At 36.9% G+C, this 21,695-nt stretch overlaps 1 protein-coding gene across 1 annotated transcript; it reads right to left on the bottom strand.

The window, feature by feature from the left end:
- Positions 1 to 18,283: 18,283 nt before the first annotated feature.
- On the bottom strand, positions 18,284 to 19,030 carry LOC145278261 (uncharacterized). Its single transcript, XM_080130553.1, has one exon. It carries the CDS (start codon positions 19,028 to 19,030, stop codon positions 18,284 to 18,286), a length of 747 nt encoding a protein of 248 aa, XP_079986679.1.
- Positions 19,031 to 21,695: the final 2,665 nt, after the last annotated feature.

The raw sequence follows: 21,695 nt of genomic DNA on the forward strand, positions 1-21,695 counted from the left end.
GACTGAAGTACCGTTTGACCCACTAAAACAAGACCGATGATGAGGGGAGGTTCTGTCATGATTTCTCCATTGCCTATGACCTCACTCAGATTGTTCAGGAACCTACCCGTGTGCCCGATAATGACGGCCAGTATGCGAGCCTACTAGACCTTTTTCTCACAACTTGCCCTGAACTATGTTCAGTTTCTGTTCTGTCGCCTCTTGGATCTTCCGACCACTCTGTTGTATCAATTAAGATAAAAATGAAATGTAATAAGTCCCCAGACGTACCTCTTCATCGTACAGTATATCGATACACTAAGGCTGACTGGGATAGCTTCCGTACATTTATATCTGATCTACCTCTGCATTCCATGTTTAAAAAGGATGTGTCCTCTATAGTATTAGACCTGACTGAATGGTTAATTGTAGGTATTGACCATTTCATACCCTCTAAAAAGTTTCAGCAAAAACCTAACAGCCAGCCATGCTTCTCTCCAGAATGTGCTGCTGCCATTGCGCACAGTAATCACTTTTTCCACTGCTTCAAACGTAATAGATGTATGGAAACTAAAGCCGTTTTCAGGACTGCCAGCAACCATTGTAAGAAAGTAATAAGGAACGCAAGAGAGTTGTATGCTCAATCTGTTAAGTCCAAAGTAGCTGAGCAGCGGCTTGGTTCCCACCAGTTTTGGCAAATAGCAAACAGAATCCTGAACAGAAGCGTGTGCACCATCCCAACTATTATCAATGGACCTGAGGTAATCTCGTCAGCATCAGACAAAGCCAAACTCTTTGTCAAGAACTTTGCAGCTTATTCTACCCTTTGCGACCAAGACCGCCAATCCCCAATATTTCCTCCTGTATCAGAAAACACGCTATGTGATATACGTATATCTGTACGTGATGTTGCGAAGCTAATCAAAAACCTTGATTCGAGTAAAGCAACTGGCCCTGACGGTATTCCAATTATAGTACTCAAAAAACTTCAACCTGAACTAGCGCCCATACTTACAAAACTGTTTAAACGTTGTCTTAAGGAGAATAGTTTCCCATCTCCCTGGAAAATCTCATCAGTATGCCCTGTATTTAAGAATTCAGGTGATCGCTCATCCCCCTCTCAGTACAGGCCAATAAGTCTCCTGTGCGTCATGAGTAAGTTGCTAGAATCTGTGTTAAATACAGAAGTAATCAACCATCTCAACAAAAATAACCTTCTTAGTGACACTCAATATGGTTTCCGTTCTGCTAGATCTACAGCAGATGTCCTTACAGTTATATCGCATAGGATTAGCAAATCTCTCGACGGTGGCAATCTTTCTAGGGCAATTGCTCTTGACATATCTAAGCCTTTGATAGGGTATGGCATAAAGGTTTACTTCATAAGATCGCTAGCTATGGTATAGCTGGAAAAGTCTTCTCAGTTATTAAATCATTTCTTTCTGATAGGTTCATAAGAGTAGTAGTTGAGGGGCAAAAATCAGAAGCTCACAGTATTAATGCCGGTGTCTCTCAGGGATCCATCCTGGGCCCAACTCTTTTCCTGATCTACATTAATGATCTTCCAAATCACATCCTTACATCATTTGTAGACATTTATGCTGACGACACTACCATTTATGGTAGCACATCTAAGACAGTAAACGACCAAGTTCTCTCCAATTCTCTCTCCTCTGATCTTGAGCACGTAGTACAATGGGGAAAGGAGTGGCTGGTTACTTTTAATGCATCTAAAACCAAGCTTCTCTCTTTACATCATCAACATTCTAATCCACATTTGTCATCAATTGAAATGAATGGCTCTCGTCTTCAGGAGGCCTCAAGTTTTGACAAGCTTCTGGGCTTGACCATTACTCCTGATCTTAAATGGAACACGTACAACAAATCTGTTGCCAAGGCCGCTGGAAAAATGGTGGGATCTTTCTATCGATCCAGTAGATATCTCACTGCTGATGCTATTCTCTATCTATATAAGAGCCAGGTACGTCCAAGGATGGAATACTGTTGCCACATCTGTGCAGGAGCTGCTAGAAAGGACTTGTCCTGCCTTGATAGCGTTCAAAATAGACTTCATAGCCTCGTAGGAGATGTCCTTTTCTCCTCCTTGCAACCTCTATCTCACAGAAAAGATGTTGCGAGTTTGTCTCTGATGTATCGTTATTTTCATGGAAAGTGTTCAACTGAGCTTCAATCTATGGTCCCCCCCCGCCAAACTTTCACAAGAAACACTCGTCTAGCTGTAAACACTATCAATAATTTCCCCCACTCTTTATCTGTGCCTAAACCTAAACGTAGATTCCATGAACAAAGCTTCTTTCTTAGAACTGCACGCCTGTGGAATTGTCTTCCGTTTTCCTGCTTTCTGGCTGACTACAATATGGTTGTGTTCAAGTCTAAAGTAAATAAGTTCTTGATGAGCCGTTCCATATAAGTTATCAAATTTACCAAATTTTCATTACTAATGATTACTATATTGACCAATTTCTACTGTACACTCTTTAACCCTTATCCTTGAGTGGCCTCTGGGCCTTGATAATGTGGTGATGCCTTTGTAAAAAAAAAACAAAAAAAAAACAATGACAATTGTCATTGCTTCATCATAGAACAATCTCCTAGAAAGGATATGATGTAATAATCTTCGATAAATATGACATAGATTTTGTTATAGACAACCAAGATCTTCAGTTTCGCCAAAGCAACTACTTAATGAGTTTTTCTTACGAGCAATTAATAGACATCCAATGCAATGGCGTACTTTACACCAAAGAATTTCCAAACGGCCTCATGGCGATTTAAAAACACGATGACCGCGGGCGTCCGTTAAGTGTTTACGAGTGATGATAACATGGACGCTGTTAAACTACGCCTGGAAAAATACTTGCGTGTGATAAAATAACTATTGGGCGTATCAAAAGGAGTTTTATATATATTTTTTGACAGGCCTAAAGCATTTCTGAAGGTACTGTACGTTTATTTAAAAGATATATAACGCAAAGAATAAACGTCCTAAATAATATATTTATTACAAAACTATTCAAAACTGTATGAAATAAATAGCACCCGTCTTACCATGAAAATAATAGCAAACTTGTAATGCTTTCAATGAATAAAACAAGTTAAATAAAAGTCAAAAGAAGTAATTTGTTTATGTTTTTACCAGTCGGTGATACGTCGTCGACAATCTGTCCGGCAGTGACTTTGTTGCTGTCGGCTGTCGCCCCATTTATTTATTTCATATGGATCAAACGATTTTTGTTAGCATTCGTTTTCCCGATATCTTTCTAGTTAGAATTATTTCTAGAAAGACAACCGGTACTTACGAAAAGGACAGCGTGAAGGTTGCCAACATCCTTAAGTGAAAGTGTTTCTGTGGAACGAATTGTACTTGAATCCTGCGCACCTAGGTTGTCAGTTCGCGTCGTGAACCACTTGGTCACCCTCATCTACCTGTTGCTGTCAGGATGAGGTATAGTCATGTTCTGTTTGAAGAGGTCCACCTTCTCAGGCTTTACCTTCTCTTTCAAAGGTGATTGGTTTATCCCTAATCGCCTGAAGCGCCACTACCAGATAATTTTGAAGGTCTGCTGTGGCATTTTTTAAGGCTAAACTGCGCTATTCCAAGTTAACATCGTAAGTTGTGCTTAACCTTCTGGTATGGTTCTATTGATTTCGTTCCAACGGCGGGAAAGTATGACACAAGGTCAGAATGTGGGATTGAAAAGCCAACGCCCAAGAGATTAAGCATTCTGATCTACAAAGATGCTGGGATTACTCCGTCGGAATTCATTGATAGGATCACTTCAGGGAATTAGCAATAAACTAAACGCATCTCAAAAGGCGAGAACGTAAAGCCGGGGGGGGGGACCTTAAGGCTACCCAGCAATAACCTAGACTTTAGCGAACTGATTGTTGAGGACGAATCGTCGACTAATAACTCCCTCGAAAGGTAAATACAATAAGTCAATAGAATTCTATCTTAAATGTTTTATTCGATTTTTAGAACAATTTATTTCAAAATGGTTAAAATTCATGACCACAGTGATACGAGATATTTTTCAATTATTTTCTTCTTTAGCTATCGGGCAGTCGTATTTCTACATGAGAATTCTTCCCCCAAACTTCTCGGCTTAACATTCATAGCAAATATGAAATGGAACAAATATATTATGAACATTGCCAAGGCTGCTGCAAGGAAGGTAAGCTCCCACTATCGTGCTAGAAAACTACTCACACCTGAGAGTATCCGGAACCTCTATAAGAACACCATTCGCCCATGCAAGGAGTATTGTTGCCTCAGCTAGGCTAATGCATATACCACTAGTCTCTCTCTTGGATCAGGGTCCAAAAAAAAAAAAGGGACTTTAATCTAATAAGTCTCACTTTGTTAACTAAGCTTGAATCCCTGTGCCATTGTCGCAATGTTGCATCTCTGTGCCTGTTTTACAAATATCTTAATGGAATGTGCTCTGATGAACTCGTTGCACTTGTGCCCCCTTGATGCACATATCCCCGATAAACCCGTTTAGCAACAAAATCTCACCCCTTCACTGTTGAGGTCCCTAAATTTCAGAAAGCTTTCTACTCTCATAGCTTCTTCCCTCGAACCGCTAGACTTTGGAATTCCCTTCCTACTACATGTTTCCCTAACTGTACATTTATGCAGAAGTTTAAATGTAACATAAACCAACATATTTTTAATCTTTTTTTAGGCATAGTCTCAATTAGTCCAAGTAGCGATATGCCTCGTTTGGGGTGAAGGTAAATTAAAACCTAAATAAATGTGAAGGTTGATAACGTACGTTCAAGCAGACATTTATTGTGTATTATTATAGAGATAAATGCGACCTCGCGGAAATTCCACGGTGTTTTTTTTGCGTAAGACAGTATAATTTACTGTTAATGAAAATATTCATTTTGAAACAATAAATGTTTGTTAATATAATAGGTAACTCCACGGCGATGTGTAAAACGCCAGTATTACACACATTAATAGTGACGTCATCATTTCGTGTGTTTGTGTCAATTTCGATGGATAGGCATTCGCGTTATAATTGTTAATGGAGTAACGTTTTTTTTTGCTATGGATAAAAAATAATATAAAACTTACCTTTTGTAAAAGAAATACATTTTTTATTAACGAACGTCACAGACTAGAGTTAATAAAATAAAATTTATTTTCACGTCTTCTGTTGATACATGGATTTAAAGATAATGTTCTACACAAGCCTCCGTACATTTCTGAAAAAAGCGCCAAACATAAGGATTATCCTCTATCAATTTAGATAATAAAATCCAAACGAATTTTTTAAAGGTTGATTTTGGATTTACAATTTTTATTATCTCAATAGTCTTATATTCTTTTATATGAATATTTTTTTATTATTGGAAACCTGTTATTAAAAAAATCCATCTAAACTTCATATCGCGTAATATTTAAATTTAATATCATTTAAAGCTTTTTAAAAATAATAATATTTTTAGAATTGTTTATTTTGTTGTTGTTGTTGTTGTTGTTGTAATTCGAATAATTATATTACCGAAAAAAAATTATCAAGAAAAAGTGTTATTTTTATAAACATAATATTGAATTCATGTTCAATTTTATTTACAACTTTGAGGTAAGTGAAATACATAGCAGGATTATATATATATATATATATATATATATATATGTATGTATATATATATATATACATGTATATATATATATATATATATATACGTACACACACACACACACACACACACACACACACATATATATATATATATATATAAATTACTATTTTTTAATTATTTGATCTTTTCAGCTTTAAAAAAATTTATAAACTTTTATCGATCCACATTTATTTTGTTTAGTTTACGGACCATGAGGTAGAACACCTACACAATATATTTCCTCTAATATATTTAACGAAATCTACATTTATTATGTAAGTTTATTTAATAATAAATATATAGCGAAAATGTCAGGAAGATATGACTATTATTTGATTTTTATTAGATTTTAAAATCATGGGCGTGTGAACGGCTTAAAAGACGTCACTACATAAGAACGTTGTTTTAAAGCGTCGATAATGTAAACACGATTTTTGTCTCGCATTTTCATTATTTTTGTATGATGTAAAAAATTAAAAAAATATTAGCAGTTTATTTGAAGATTTTTCTTTTAAATGGTAAAAAGTTAGGATGATAATATTAAATTACAATTACATAGTGGTACATATGGGGGGGTTAAACAGTTGCGCGCGTTGGAGGTTCCCAGTAGTATAAATACTGATATAAAAAACGAAACGATTTCTTTCGTTCAAATAATTATCACTGTTGAATGAATAAACTTTAAATAAATACAACGAATATGTTTCTTTTTTTATTTAGTGAAAATGATTCTGAGTAACATTTTACGTCGCCGAACAAATCTTAACGGCACGAAACAGAAAAAATATCAAACTAAATTAATAGAAATCGTCGAAATATAAAGAAAAGACAACTACTAACCGTAAATTTGTTTTATAAATCTTATTTTTTTCTTAAAAAATAAATAAAAAAACATGATTTTTATAATGGGAAGTGGAATGTCAAAAGTGTTTTTTTTTTCAAAACAAATTATTTATTTTATATTTTTTTCATATACTTTTTATTAATTTTGTTTATCAATGAGAATTTTCAGAAAAAGTTTTAGAAAAGATTCAATTGTAAACCCTTTGTTTTTCTAAAGAAAAGATAGAGACGTTATGTTTGCATTGGTTAGATACAGATTCATCAATCCTAACACGATGCCCTCGGCATTTTATCTGCTGGAAGTTCCTAAGAAAATAGTCCTGGAAAATCTCTCTTAAGAAATTTTCCAATCTTTTATGGTATGTCCAGAGTTCACCCCATAATCTTGCATTAGGTAATCTAATCATGGATCCATAGGTATATGCTTTTTAGGATTGTTGCAATGGTGATTCAGACCTGATCCTATTAAAAATGGTGATTCAGACCTGATCCTATTAAAAATTTTCGTACTGTGTGTGTGTGCGTGTTTGACGCGGTTTGTCTCAACCTACAGCCAACCCACCCATGCAAGTAAGGAACCAAAATGAAGCGTATGACCCAACGGATGTTTAGTGATATTTATATCCATGTTTGGTGTATGGAAATGCAAAAAATGTAAAAAAAAAATAACGATTTACTAAACAACGTTTTATTTATTGGATATTTTTCCGGTATTCATCGGAAGTTATTATCTCCCTTAGTTAATTCGATTTACTGTGTGTGTGTTTGTTTGTGTGTGTGACGCGGTTTCTCTCAGCCTACAGGCAATCCACCCAGGCAAGTTAGGTACCGAAACGAAGCTTATGACCATAGCGGATCCGTGTTTGGTGTATGGAAATGCAAAAAATAAATAAATAAATAAATAAATAAAAAAAAAAATAACGATTTACTAAACAAGGTTTCATTTATTGGATATTTTCCGGTATTAACCGGAAGTTATTATCTCCCTTAGTTAATTCGATTTACTGTGTGTGTGAGTGAGAGAGAGAGAGAGAGAGAGAGAGAGAGAGAGAGAGAGAGAGAAGCAGGCAGGCAGAGACAGCCAGGAAGGCAAGCAGGCAGGCAGGCGATTCGAAATGAAGATTATGACCCAGTGGATGTTTTAGTGATATTTATATCCATGTTTGGTGTATGGAAATACAAAAAAAATAAAATAAAAAAAAAAATAATGATTTACTAAACAACGTTTTATTTACTGGATATTTTTCAGCTGGGCAAACATGGATGTTTGTGAAAGAAATTTCCACTTATTATAGATGTCTACTTCCTGTAACTTGTATTCGTGTATCACCATCCACATCTGTCGCACAAAAAGACTCTTCTTGCTTAGACGCAACTAGTACAACATGCACCATTCATGTTCTTTTATATCAATTTTTTCCTGACAAAAGTCAATCATTTTCACCAAGTTGTTAAGTTGTTATTTTACTAACGTTGATAAATTCATGCTGCTACTTTCACCGATTACCAAGTAACAATTAGTTTTTTTCCCTTCCAATTTTTACGTCTGCTACTTTTCCGTGCGTTGTGATTGGCTGATCGGCGTCTTACGTCAGATTATTGGAAAAAGCTGAGCGTCTAGTTTTTATTATTTCCTTGTTTAAATAGACTTGGATTTATCGCATTTTGCATTTGAACTCTTCATTTTTTTTTCGAAATAATCTTCACATTTCTAAATATAAGCCGTATCTTATAGCTCAAAGACAGGACTACATAAATCTTACATGTTGACAACGTTGGGTAGGTTGATAGATGAGAAGGCGCGACGATAATTTATCCATCTAAGTAATTGAGCGAATGATGTTAGATTTTAATTCATGGTTCAAAGCGATATTTATTTTTCTGTTTTGTTAATAGTCGAACAGTGATATAAAAACATCGGCTTCATTTATGCCCGAAAATAATATCAAAAACAGAATGACACAACACTGTTGCATCCGGTACTCAAAGAGAATAGGAATAATGCTAGATGTCTCTGTTGTCTTTGATAGTGTAATCATCGCTCTTGGGTTTGTTTGCGACTACTGTTATTCTTACGCTTTGCACTCGTAATCAGTCAGAATATATACGCACGTAGAATCCGAATTTAGACGACTTTTAACATTTCGCACAAAATATGCTGGAATCTTCCCTTGATATCATGCGAAGATCATAAAGGCTTAGTGCTGAATATAGAGTCGCTGCTTTAATAGAACCGAATGTCTGGCTCTAATGTTCAAGAATATCCCAAACGAACAGCGGCTTTCAAAAGGGGCATTGTTTTTCTTATTCATTTTCTCTATATGACTAAAAGTATAATCTCTGGTTTCACACAGGACCTGAGGCGTGATCATAATAAATAAATAAATAAATAAATAAGGGAAGCATGCATAGTTCCATGTGAGTTCACAATGAACGAGGCATTAAAAAATGACTACGTTCAGCATTTGCCCCCTCCTCATCCCATTTAGTCCTCAAAGTCCCTAAAATGGTGATAATGAATAAACATTGCAGTTTTAGGCCTTAACATATGTACATTTGAGTTCTGTACCATGCAAAAAACGAAGTCCATCATTTGCCCCACACCATTTAGTACCAAAAGTCCCCAAGGCCTTAACATGTTTAAATTTGAGTTTAGCATCATGCAAAACTACTAAATGGACATACACAGAAAATTTTGGACAAATATGGTAAAATAGTCCCAAAAGGGGAACGTTTTTATTAGCCCTAAAAAGCCTCTGGGACACACCCAAGAGTTATCGCAAAGTATAGACAAACAAAATTATGTAGAAATCAGTTACAACTTTTCAGAAATTTTTATAAAAATCCAAAGCATCAATTTTTTTAATCAGCACAAAAGTGTCAATTTTAGTCATTTTAACCAGAAAGGCCCTCTTTGGGGGAGGGGGCAACCGGAGTTTTCCCATAAAATCCCTTCTGTTACTTTTTTTACTCATATCATGTTAAATGTTTGTACAAAATTTAAAAAAAAAAATCCAAGGCGTAGTTATTAAAAAAAAGTGCGAACAGACGAACGGATAGGTCCACCTTCCTTTTGTCAGGGGACCAATAAGGTTCGTTAATCTCATTTAATACTAATTTGAAGACGGCTTCAGTTTTTAAGCTAAAAGTGCATAAAATAAGCCATGTAAACTTTGCATACACATTGTTGTATTTATAATTGTATATAAATTACTTTTTACTTGATTTGGACTATGGTATCAATTAAGGTCATAAAAATTCTACTTCCATACACTTTAGAACTCGGCGAAACTGCGCTGATTAATGATCGGAAGAATTATCTTTAAAAATTACTTATTAGGCTTTATTTTAGTTTGATTTAGGTGTATTCGGGTGTGTTGCGAACGAATATCACCTCTAAAATTCTCACTTACAAAAACTGTTTATAATAATAACACTTTCACTATCTTGATGTTTACTCTAATAGTTTTCTCTAATCGCCATGTTTTTTCAAACTTCGTTTGCAACAATATAAAGTGATTACTGGGCTCAATAACAGTTGAGGTTCAGGTTTTATGACAGTTTGGAAAAATATGGCAACAATGCATCTTTGAGAATTGAAACAGAAAATGACTTCGTAATTGGGTTAATCTTTTAATACCTTATTCGGTGACGACAACAAGTACATGAAACATAGTCCACCGGCATGCTCTTTACAATGGTCAAGGCTGAGTCCGTGTACGTTTCTTGGTTAATTTAAAGTTTTCAGTTACATATTTTTGTTTACTTAGACAACAAAAACAATATAATGTTAATTCAATTTTATCTCTTTTTTACTAATGAGTCAACGTTTTATCAAAGCCTACAATCCACTCGAGGATAAAGGTAAATGATTTTATCGGGTGAACGGTGAGATAACACCGTGATTATTAGTTACGGTGGATAAAAGTGGGCGAAATTTTATTTAAAAGGGCAGCTTCGTAATTTTTTTTTTTTTACATTAGACTTGAATGCGGACGTGTTGTCGTCTGCTAGAAAACACAGGCGGTATTGTATTCTAGGAAATAAATTTAGTTTTAGGTCGATAGAGGGATAAAGTGAAATTTTTTACACTTTTTGCAGCTCTAAATCTTTTAGTTTTAGTTATGAATTGGGTATAGATTTAAACTCTGTAAATAGGTGAAAATACATTTCACACAATCGAGAATCTGATGTCAGCCTCCATATCAGAAAAAAAAAAAAAACGGAAAATAAAATTTCTAAAGCAACCGGACTATTTTTTTTTAAATCTATCTCAGTCGAAACGCCATATATCCTCGGTCCCAATACAGTGCTATTTATAAAACGAAGCATTAGACTTGTGATCTTTAGGACCAAGCCCAGGTAGATCTCTCTGGGGATCACCCGAGACAACGCAATATCAATAGAGATGCCGTCCTGTGATGTCAAAGTTTTGACAAATAAAGAATCAAAAATTATTTTCGTTCATTGCATTTGAAAATAATACCGGTTTCCTCTAATGCATATTTGAATATCTTTCTTTTTTTTGTTTTCGAAATGACATCCATTTCCTTCATATTTCCTCCAAAATATGTGTAAATAATATCCGCTTAACTAAAAAATGCAAATATGTTGCATATATATTCTTTCCAAACGCGCAAATATTGTATTTTAACCTTGAGAAATGTAGTTTACTTTTTTATTATGTTGGCTAAACAATTACTAAAAAATGATCCTCCATCGAAACATCACAAAGATATAAACTTCGATTACTGCTCGCAGAAAATGTTCTAGTCCAAATAATCCATTTCACTACCTTCTAACCTAAGAAAATGTAGCTTTTTATATAATGACAGGCGAAATAAATGGTATTAGTTGGATTATTATATCAATCAATGAATTTATTTTGCCCTAAACTCATCAGAAGAAATATCAACTATCAATCCACCAGAACGAAATAAAATGCGTTTGGGCATGGTTAAAAAAATCCGAAAATTGGAAAAGAAGCTGCAATTACCTTATCGTTTGCTTACATTCTCGCGAAAATAAAAATTGCAATTACAAGGGGTTGGGGATCTTGGAGGCTTCCTGGTCTGGAGGGATGAGGCACTCACTCAGCTAGCTAAGAGGCTAAAAGTTTGATCGGGGGGAGGGGGTTCGATACACCCTGGAACTGCACGTTTCACACTTAGGCAGGGAACACGCATTCAAATTTGATCCCTTTTTGTACACACAGACTTGCTACGGGTATCACTCTTCTGTCAAATACCGTGCGATGCAGCCTTTTTCTACCACATCTGATCTTCATTAGTTCGTGTTTAAAGAAAGCGATCAGATCCTGATTAGAAAAAGACAACACCCTTGGTCATCTTGCAGTTACGATATCAAAATTACTATTCTTGCTACAGCCAGGATCGTAATGTAGACGATTGTCTTCCCGGTTCCACGGCTGCCTTACGTTGTCAACGACGTTGGGTACGGTAATCGGGTGAGAATCCTTGGGATCGATGCGAGCCGTCACCTCACTGACATACGGCCAATACCGGCGGAGTTCGTGGCAATCAAAGAATGCGTGATCAGTCGTTTCTACGGCCGTTTGCCTCAACGGGGACAAGCAGACGACACCAAAAATCCGGAACTGCATTGTATGTTGTTGAGGGAAATTGCATTTCGGGCCAATCTCTAGGTCAGAGAGAACTCTGAATTGTTCAGATGACTCGAACCTGGCGCCGAACTCCACGCGAAATGGATCTCACTTTACCCCCAACCCAAACGCGCGCATAGTCATTGGCGCCCCCCTCACTATGGAGTTCCCTAGTGAGTTCCCTACGGGTAGCAGTTTCAAGGTCGCTGGACACTGGTAGTCGCTTTAGCGCGGCTCGGCACTCTTTTAGAAAGGCTGATTCTCCCCGCGACCAGCGACGGATCTCGACAATGAGATCGAGAAAGGCAGTAGTAACCGCGGGGTGCCACAGTTGATCTTCTTGAATGAAGCGGCTCAGGAGACCCAGCCTCTCGGCGTCTCAATGACACTTAAAGTCCGACATTCCCAAGTCTCCCTCACACAAACGCTGAATACAGCCCTGTCTGTGCTACTAGTGTTTTGTCGCATCAAAAAAAAAAAAAAAAATCGAGAACAAGAGTTCGACAAGATCTTTTAGGTGTTGTGTTCGCAGGAGAAGTGCGGCCAGTCGGTAAAAGATGAGAGGGAAAACTACATGGCGCACGCCTCGGCTGTATCCTTTAAAGAAAGTTTCCTAGGAAGCCACGAATTGACAGCAATCTCCACTTTTGACTCTACCTCCGACCAATTCCTTCGACCCGGCTCGAACCACATGCCATTCGTCCAACTGAAAGGCACCGGGAGGTTTGTGTTACTACTCCAAGCGACCAACCACAGTCCAACTGATTTGCTGCAGTTCTCTTGGCCCCTGTGATTCTTTTGTACCGATCGAGCGCCTTTGACACGATCTCGATTACTCAGAAGCTCGACATAAAGACTGTGGCCTCATCGGCAAATTCAGATACTCTGGTGTCTCGGCCCTTAGGAAGAACTATTCCACGCAGGGCCGAATTCCCCCCCCCACTCATAGGTTTCAGCTTGCAGAGCAGCGGCTCCAAAGCCAGGACGTAAAGCAGGGGCGACAGCGGACAACCCTGGCACACCGACCGAGAGATAACATATGGTTTCGAGTGCTTTCCGTTGACTTGTACGACAGCCGTGGGCTGGCGATACGTCACGGATACATTGCGGAAGTCCGGTGGACTTTTGTCGTTTGTTCGTTGTATGCTCTGTGTCATGAACATTGGTTTCTTAGATGGGGATTGGTATATGTAAAGGGGATATATGAGTGAATAAGGAATATTTTCACAGAAATATGTATATATATATATATATATATATATATATATTTATATGCATGTATACATGTATGTATGTGTATATATATATATATATGTGTGTGTGTGTGTGTGTGTGTAAATGTATATAAATATGTAAATAAATATATGCATATAAATAAATATATAAAAATAAATAAATATACATATATATATATATATATATTTGGTAAGGTGATTGATAACTTATAATTCAAAATTAAAATAAAAAAAAAAATTAAAAATCCGTTTCATAAGAAGGAGCACAACAAAGCCAATAATTTATTGTCCTTGACTCAGTGTCTGTCACAATAAAAAACATCGTTTCCGAAACTATCGTACAATTTAATGACTTTGTTGTGCCCCTCCTTAATATTTAATTTTTATTTTAATTTTGAATTATAAATTATCAATCACCTTACCAAATATAAAAGTAACTCTAGGATATTTGCCTATTGAGCTTTGACACATCGGCTTTACAACAAGCATTATTCTTTTCTTGTATTTTAATTGATTTAGTATTTTTACTATAACATTAAAATACACTCTGCTCTATAGAAAATTGCTCTAACCCCCTTTATATATATATATATATATATATATATATATATATATATATATATATATATATAGCTTAATGTAAAAGGAAAAGAGAAAGTTCAATTCCACAAAGGCGACTTATCCGGATAATGCCAAGTTCAACAATAATTATTGGAGCTTATTTAATAGGAGAACGATAAAGCTTCTCCCAGCATTCTATACTTCCTTTTAATCTCTTTCGTCCTTAATGAACCTTACGCTAGACGCCGCATCTTTCCAATGCTACCTAGCACCTTCTCTACTCTTCTGATGAGAAGCATTAGGCTTCGAAATGCCCTGGCATAAAGAGTCTCTTCTTTCCACCAAATTTTGCCTGTATTCCATTATTAAATAAATGATCCATTCTATATCTACCAATATATAGTTTTGTGTCTTCATTTCACACTCTTGTTGTCCTATATATATATATATATATATATATATATATATATATACATATATATATATATATATATATATATATATATATATATATATATATATATATATACAGGGTGGGCCAAAATAAGAGTCCTATCTTTAAATTTGAATAACTTCCACAAAATAAAAGTTAAACTCACCAAACTTTATGTGTGTGTAGACTGACCCTTCCGAGATTTTTTTGAAATAAGCAAAACACATTTTGGCCGAAAAACACTTCTTAAAACTTACATGAATTTATGAATTTTTAAAAATAGGACCCTTATTTTGGCCCACCCTCTATTATAAAATAAGTGGAAATCTCTCAAGAGCCCTTTCGGACATCATCTCATCCGGAGAAATCCATAGCATTCAAATAATGTTAATGCAAAAAAAAAAGCAACGATGAGGGATCTTTTCTAAATTTATGGTGCCAAAAAAAGGACGATTAAAACCAATAATTTAATAAATGCAGCGTGTAAAAAAAACGGCGGGGGGGGGGTCAAAGTTCCCCGAAGAGATTGAACGCTTTTAACAATTCCTTTTGCCGGCACAAAGAAGGTTTACGAATTGCAATATGCACAGATTCTAACATTTTAAAATGATTTTTAGAATCAGCTGTATGAAGTATCGCAAACCATTCTGTTTTATGCTGATTAGAACAACAAGGCTTCTCAAGCAAATGTTGGTCAATGGCGGAGTTCAAAACTGTAGAGGAAAGGAGAAACAGATTCCGCTCTATCCTATCTAATCTTGGATGGAACGTGTTGTTTTATACGAGTCTGCAAATGCAAAGAAGTCCGCCCGACATAACCAGAATCAGACTGACATTTAAATTGATAAATAATGTTACTATTTGGGATATAAGGCAACTTGGATGTCTTCAAGTCTAATGTTAAGAAATTCCTAATGAACCGCCCCCTTAAGTAAACACTCCATCAAATCTCCACACTAACGTAATGTACTTGCAATAACCCTTATCTCTGAGTGGCTTCCGGGCCTTGATAAGTGGTGATCTCTGTGTAAAAAAAAAAAAAAAAAAAAAAAAAAACGCTCCTTTTTTCCCATTGCGGTGCTTTTTACACGCTTTATTAAAATTAATTATTGGTTTTAGTCGTCGTTCTTTGGCACCTTTAATTTAGAAAAGATCACCCATTGCTCTTTTTTTTCGTCATTAATATTAATTTATAATGCTATCGATTTCTCCTGAGCAGATGATAGTCGAAAGGGCTCTTGAGAGATTTCCGCTTATTTTCAAATGTATTTATACATTCTGTACCTTCAAACCTATAATTAATAGTATTCAAATGACTGGAATTCATGAAATCCAAATATATATATATATATATATATATATATATATATATATATATATATATATATATATATATATAAAGCTGTGTGTGTGTATGTGTGTGTGTGTGTGTGTGTGTGTGTGGTCACGGATAGGCTCGTATATGGTTGACTATTTTAAAAAACTGATTACATATAATGATAGAAGATGTATCGAGAAACATGAATGGGTATGTTTGATCTGGAAGAACGGCGGTTCATTAAAATTGTGGTGTCTGCGTTCGCGCCTGGTCCACAAAGTATAGAAATAAAAAAAAAACGTTTCCAAGTGTTTCTAATATAGATGTATATAAGAATACTTTGATAAGTATGTTTTAACTTAAATAGGGATGGTATAATAAAATTGTGGGGTCTGCATTCGAACCTGGCCTCCATAGAATGGAAATAGGCACACACTTTAATAAAGACTTTTCATATCTGCGTAAGTATACTTTGATAATTATGTTTCAGTTTGAAGAAATATGGTATAATAAAATTATGGGGTGTTCGTTCGCGCCTGACCTCCATAGAATGGAAATATGTCACAAAGTTTAACAAGGTTTTTTTTAATATAGATCCACATAAAATTGTCATAAGTGTTTCAGTGTGAACAGGTATGGTATAATAAATTATGAGGTTTATCTATTTTATTTTTACTTTCATCATATTTTGCTTTGGTTTTGATACCCCAAATTCAACTCAAATTTATAGTTCTATGTACATCACGAACATTTTTTAATTTACGTCGAATAATAATCAGGTGAAAAACATAAGAAAATTTTAAAAATTCTCTTCTTTTGCACCAGCTTTGTTCTTTCACTTGACGATTATTCGTGATACTTATAGAATATATATTGTTATCTTTTAATTTTTAATACACATAATAACCCTAAGAAAAATTGGAAAATTAAAACAAATTATAATTACGCAGAAGCTTTCTGGTATTTGGAACAATGCTTGCTTATACACCCTAACACACACGTGTGTGTTCGTCAATCGGAGTCGATTATGACCATAGGCAACTAGTTGTGTGTCCGCAGGTGGCTGATCAGTCCAATCCGAGCGCGGAAGCCCCTGCCACATGTTGGACACCAGTGGCTGAAAACGGCCACTTCAGCATCTCGGGCTTTTCTCGCAGCGCGCTTCTCTTTTGCAGATTCAGTTCGTCTTGCCTCCGCGAGCAGAGACCCCTCGTGTACCAAGCGGCACCAGATTGGCCTGTCGGAAGCACTGCTTTCCCATGTGTTCACGTCAATGTTGAAGTCTTTCATATAGGACATCAGAGTGTCTTTGAACCGTTTGTGCTGTCCACCAGCTCTTCTCATTCCGCATCGAAGTTCACCATAGAGCAGTTGTTTTGGTATGCGCGAGTCTGTCATCCGATACACGTGACCTACCCAGCGGGTTTACGCTTTGCGGATCGTAGTGATGCCGCTTGGGAGCTTGGACCTCTCAAAAACATCAGTGTCTGGGATTTTGTCTTGCCAGCAAATATTCAAGATGTCTTGAAGACATCGAAGATGGAAGTGGTTTAGTTGTTTTTCGTGACGTCTGTAGAGGACCCACGTTTCACAACCATATAGAAGAGATGTCAGGACCACTGCTTTGTACACTTTGACCTTTGTGTACTGCTGAATTCCTCTTCATTCCCAGACTGTTTTCCTTAGTCTACCAAAGGAGCTGCTGGCTTTGGTAATGTGGTTGGTGATTTCGATGTCGATGTTGGCAGCACGAGAGAGTGTACTGCCAAGGTAGGTGAAATGGTCTACTGCTTTCAAGCTCTGACCATTTATTTGGATGTTCGGTTCCTGGTACATGTTGCCATGAAGCAGGCTGATGCATGACTTCTGTCTTACTCATACTTATTGTAAGACCGAAGTTCTCACATGCTGAAGAACATTTGTCCACTTCCAGTTGCATGTCATGCTCTTTGGTGGCATTGAGAGCACAGTCGTCAGCAAAAAGGAGGTCTCTGATTACTGTTTCTTTGACTTTACTGACAGCTTGTAGACGGCGGAGATTGAAGAGCTTCCCATCACACCGGTACCGGATTTGGATACCAGGAGTAACTTCCCTGAAGGCATCAGTCAGCATTGCCGAAAAAGTCATGCTGAAAAGCGTTGGTGCTAACACGCAACCTTGTTTTACGCCGTTAGTTACCGGGAAAGGGGCTGAGATGTCACTGTCATCAGTTACTCGTTCCATCATGCCGTCATGGAACTGTCTTACAATATTCATGAACTTTGTCCGGGCAACCGAACTTTGGCATGATCTTCCACAGGCCTTCCCTACTCACTGAGTCGAAAGCCTTCGAGAGATCAACGAAAGTCATGTAGAGGTCTTGATATTGTTTTTTGCATTTCTCTTGGAGTTGGCTAGCGGCAAATGTCATATCGATAGTTCCGCGACCGGTGCAAAAATCACATTGGCTTTCTGGAAGGTGACCCTGTTCCAGGTGTTTCAGAAGGCGGTTTAGAAGAACACGAGCTAGTATTTTGCCTGCGATTGAGAGGAGAGAGATATCTCGGTGATTATCGCAAGACTGTTTGTTGCCCTTCCTTTTGTAGATGTGAACAATTGTTGCGTCTTTGAAGTCTTGAGGTAGAGTTTCGCTTTACCACAACACTTGGAAAAATTCTGTTTGTTTGAGGATGAGATAGCGACCACCAGACTTGAATACTTCGGCTGTAATGGCATCAGAGCCAGGTGCCTTGCCAGTCGACATTTGCCTGGTAGCTGTTACAACCTCCTCCTCCTCTGTGGGTGGTGTGTCGAGGACATGGTTGATTGGCACTTGAGGTAGTCGTTGAATAGCTTCATCATTGATGTCTGAAGGACGATTCAGGACACTGTCAAAGTGTTCAGCCCATCTCTCGAGGATTTCATTTTTCTTAGTGATGAGTGAACCATCTGCACCGAGCAGGGGAAATGTGCCTGATTTCGTTGGTCCATAGACACACTTCAAGGACTCGTAGAAACGTTTCATGTCGTGCCTATCGGCGTAGCCTTGGATTTCGTTGGCTTTGTTACTGAGCCAGGTATCTTGCATGATGCGCAGTTTTTTCTGGACTTCACTTCGCTTACCACAGTAGGCGTCTTTCTTTGAAGTGGAGTCTGGGTCATTTTGGTGGATCATGAAGAGCCGGTGCTTCTCTGTTAGCAGATTCCGTATCTTCGCATCATTCTCATCAAACCAGTCTTGATGGTTCCTGGTTTTTGAACCCAGTACCTGGAGAGCAGCGGCGTGGATTGTCTTGATGAGAGACTCCCAATTGTTGGACTCGAGTTCAGAGAGTTGCCTTGTTTGGGTGGTTTCGAGTTCTTCCTGAATTTCGGGGAGTTTCAGCTTGTTGACATTCATTCGTTTGACAACTTTTTGACCTTGTGGTCTTCTTTTGGGCTTTATTTGCAGTCTGATTTTGGAAACAATGAGGCGGTGGTCTGTCCAGCAGTCGGCACCGCACAAAGCTTTCGCCACGAGCACATCTTGCTTGTCTGACGATGGGGTATGAAACTAAACTACATCCGGCAGCAAGACCCAGACCAGGAGATCTGGTGTCTGAGTAGAATGTCACTACCTCTTGATTGCTGCTGTGCTGGGCCACCTCTGGGCAAGGTGCAGTACCCATAAGCCCCCCTTCGCTGGGTTACCTAACACACACAGAGACACACAGACACAGACACAGACAGACAGACACACACACTCATATATATATACATACATACACACAATACTGGCATTGCTCAGTTGTAAAATTAACTTAAATATAATATTAAATTCATGCAGAATTCATATTCATTATTTTAGAGCAAATTATTGCTTGATCATTAGATTGTACACGATATATAAAGTAATTTTTCTAAAAATTAAAATAATGATTTCGGTGCCATAAGCTGGAATTGAAATGAAACACTCAGCCCTTCAGCCATATTCGTTATTTAGCACTTCTGCCTTTGAAGTTATCGTCAGACGGTTAATTAAGCGGGTTTAAGCTTAAAAATGTCTATATACACATGCTCCGAAGATTTACTCCAGCCAAGGTCAACTGTTATTTCTTTAATTTTGACCTTTTAACTTCTATTTTTACAGGCTGAAAAACAAATCGAAAATGTTCTCAAAATATAAACACTGTATATCGAAATTGCTGTGATAATTCTATAAACATACACCGGAAGTGACTCACAATGATAATAAATTAACATATCTTAGATGCTGTTCCTGTAGAGATAATGAAAATAAAATGAAAATGAAAGAGAAATTCGTAGAATAACGAGTAGAACGGTTGGTATGATTCGAATAATTGTTTGACTTATGTGGCGATATTGATACGCGACTTTCGTTAGTTAAATACATATTTTAAAGACAGTATTAGGTTGACAAGAAAGTTCTTGCGTTTTTTTTTAACTTTTAAATTCAGATATACATATCTCGGCTTAAACAAAAAAAATATTCATCGAAATAAGCACCATCAGATCAGAATCAGCACACGTTTGGCAACGTAAAACAACTGTACTCAAGCTTGCAACGTAAAGATCTTGCGTTCTGGTGGCGATGAAGTCGTTGAGGGCGTTTTTGATATTGCTTAGGTATTTGAGACATTTCTCACGCAGAAACTTCGACTAAGCCTCTTAATCGATTGTTGTCAATATTCGATGACTGATCACTACGCTCACCATCTTCAAAACTCTCGTCGCCTCCACGATATTTATTACACCACCATTGTCTCTGTGTGTGTGTGTGTGTGTGTGTGTGTGTGTGTGCGTGCGTGCGGTTCCTGTGTCAAACACTGCGTTGATATCGCAAGCTGTTTCAGCAACTTTGCAGCCATACTTTAATTGAAATAAGTAAATTGTGCGGAGTTGCTTTGTTTCCATCTTGTATTCAACGATCTAAAAGAAGACATAATTGTTTTAAAACGATTGTAATTTAAACGATTACAAAGGGCGAAAAACGCTCTTTGAAATAATATATAAAGTAAAGGTATTATGACAAAAACTAATTTGAAAACACATCATTTGAAATCAAAATTAAACATTCTGCAAGAACTTCCACATCAACTTAATATATACGTGAATAAATGATGGGCAGAAATTTATGAAAATTACTTTCAGACCTGGTCGCCACCATTCTATTATTAATAAGGAATCTATCAGTCAAATTTAGACTACTAATTTGAAATACTGATACATGACTATCTTCTAAATAATACACGAAATCAATATCAGTGCAGGGTTTATGGAAACTATCATTCATGGTAATTTGCATATGCATAAGGTGTGTGTCAAGTTTTATTTTGAACTTCCTGACACTTCTCCAAAAGCGAGAAGGCGTCGAGTGCTTGAGGATGAATTTGAAGATGCTACAAGAAGATAAGTCAAAGTTTTTCAAAAGCTTGATTACATAAAATGAAATGTGGGCCTATCACTATGACCCAAAGAGCCAAAGCCCAGCCAATGCATTGAAAGCATTTGGACGCACCAGCTCAAAAGGAGACATGATTGCGACCCTCCACTAGCAAGGTCAAGCACTAAGTCTCCTGGGACAAGGATGGAGTAGTCATGACATATTTCTTGGAAAAAGCTACCGCAATTATAGGAATGCTTGAGTTTTGAGGCAATTAAGAGAAGCAATCAAAATCAAATAGTGGGTTAAAATTAGGAAAGGTATGTTCCTTTTACAAAACAAAACCTCGGAACACAACGCGCATATCACTAAATCAGCAGCACGGACATATGGTTATGGAATCTTCCACTCGTCTGATCTTGCACTGTCTGACTTTTAGCTCCTCCCAGTAATGAAGTTTTTTTTTTTTTTTTTTTTTTTACAAAGGCATCACCACATTATCAAGGCCCAGAGGCCACTCAAGGATAAGGGTTAAAGAGTGTACAGTAGAAATTGGTCAATATAGTAATCATTAGTAATGAAAATTTGGTAAATTTAATAACTTATATGGAACGGCTCATCAAGAACTTATTTACTTTAGACTTGAACACAACCATATTGTAGTCAGCCGGAAAGCAGGAAA

Source organism: Euprymna scolopes, chromosome 6 (genome assembly GCF_053919585.1).
Source record: "Euprymna scolopes isolate OS-2025 chromosome 6, ASM5391958v1, whole genome shotgun sequence".
NCBI lineage: Eukaryota > Metazoa > Mollusca > Cephalopoda > Sepiida > Sepiolidae > Euprymna > Euprymna scolopes.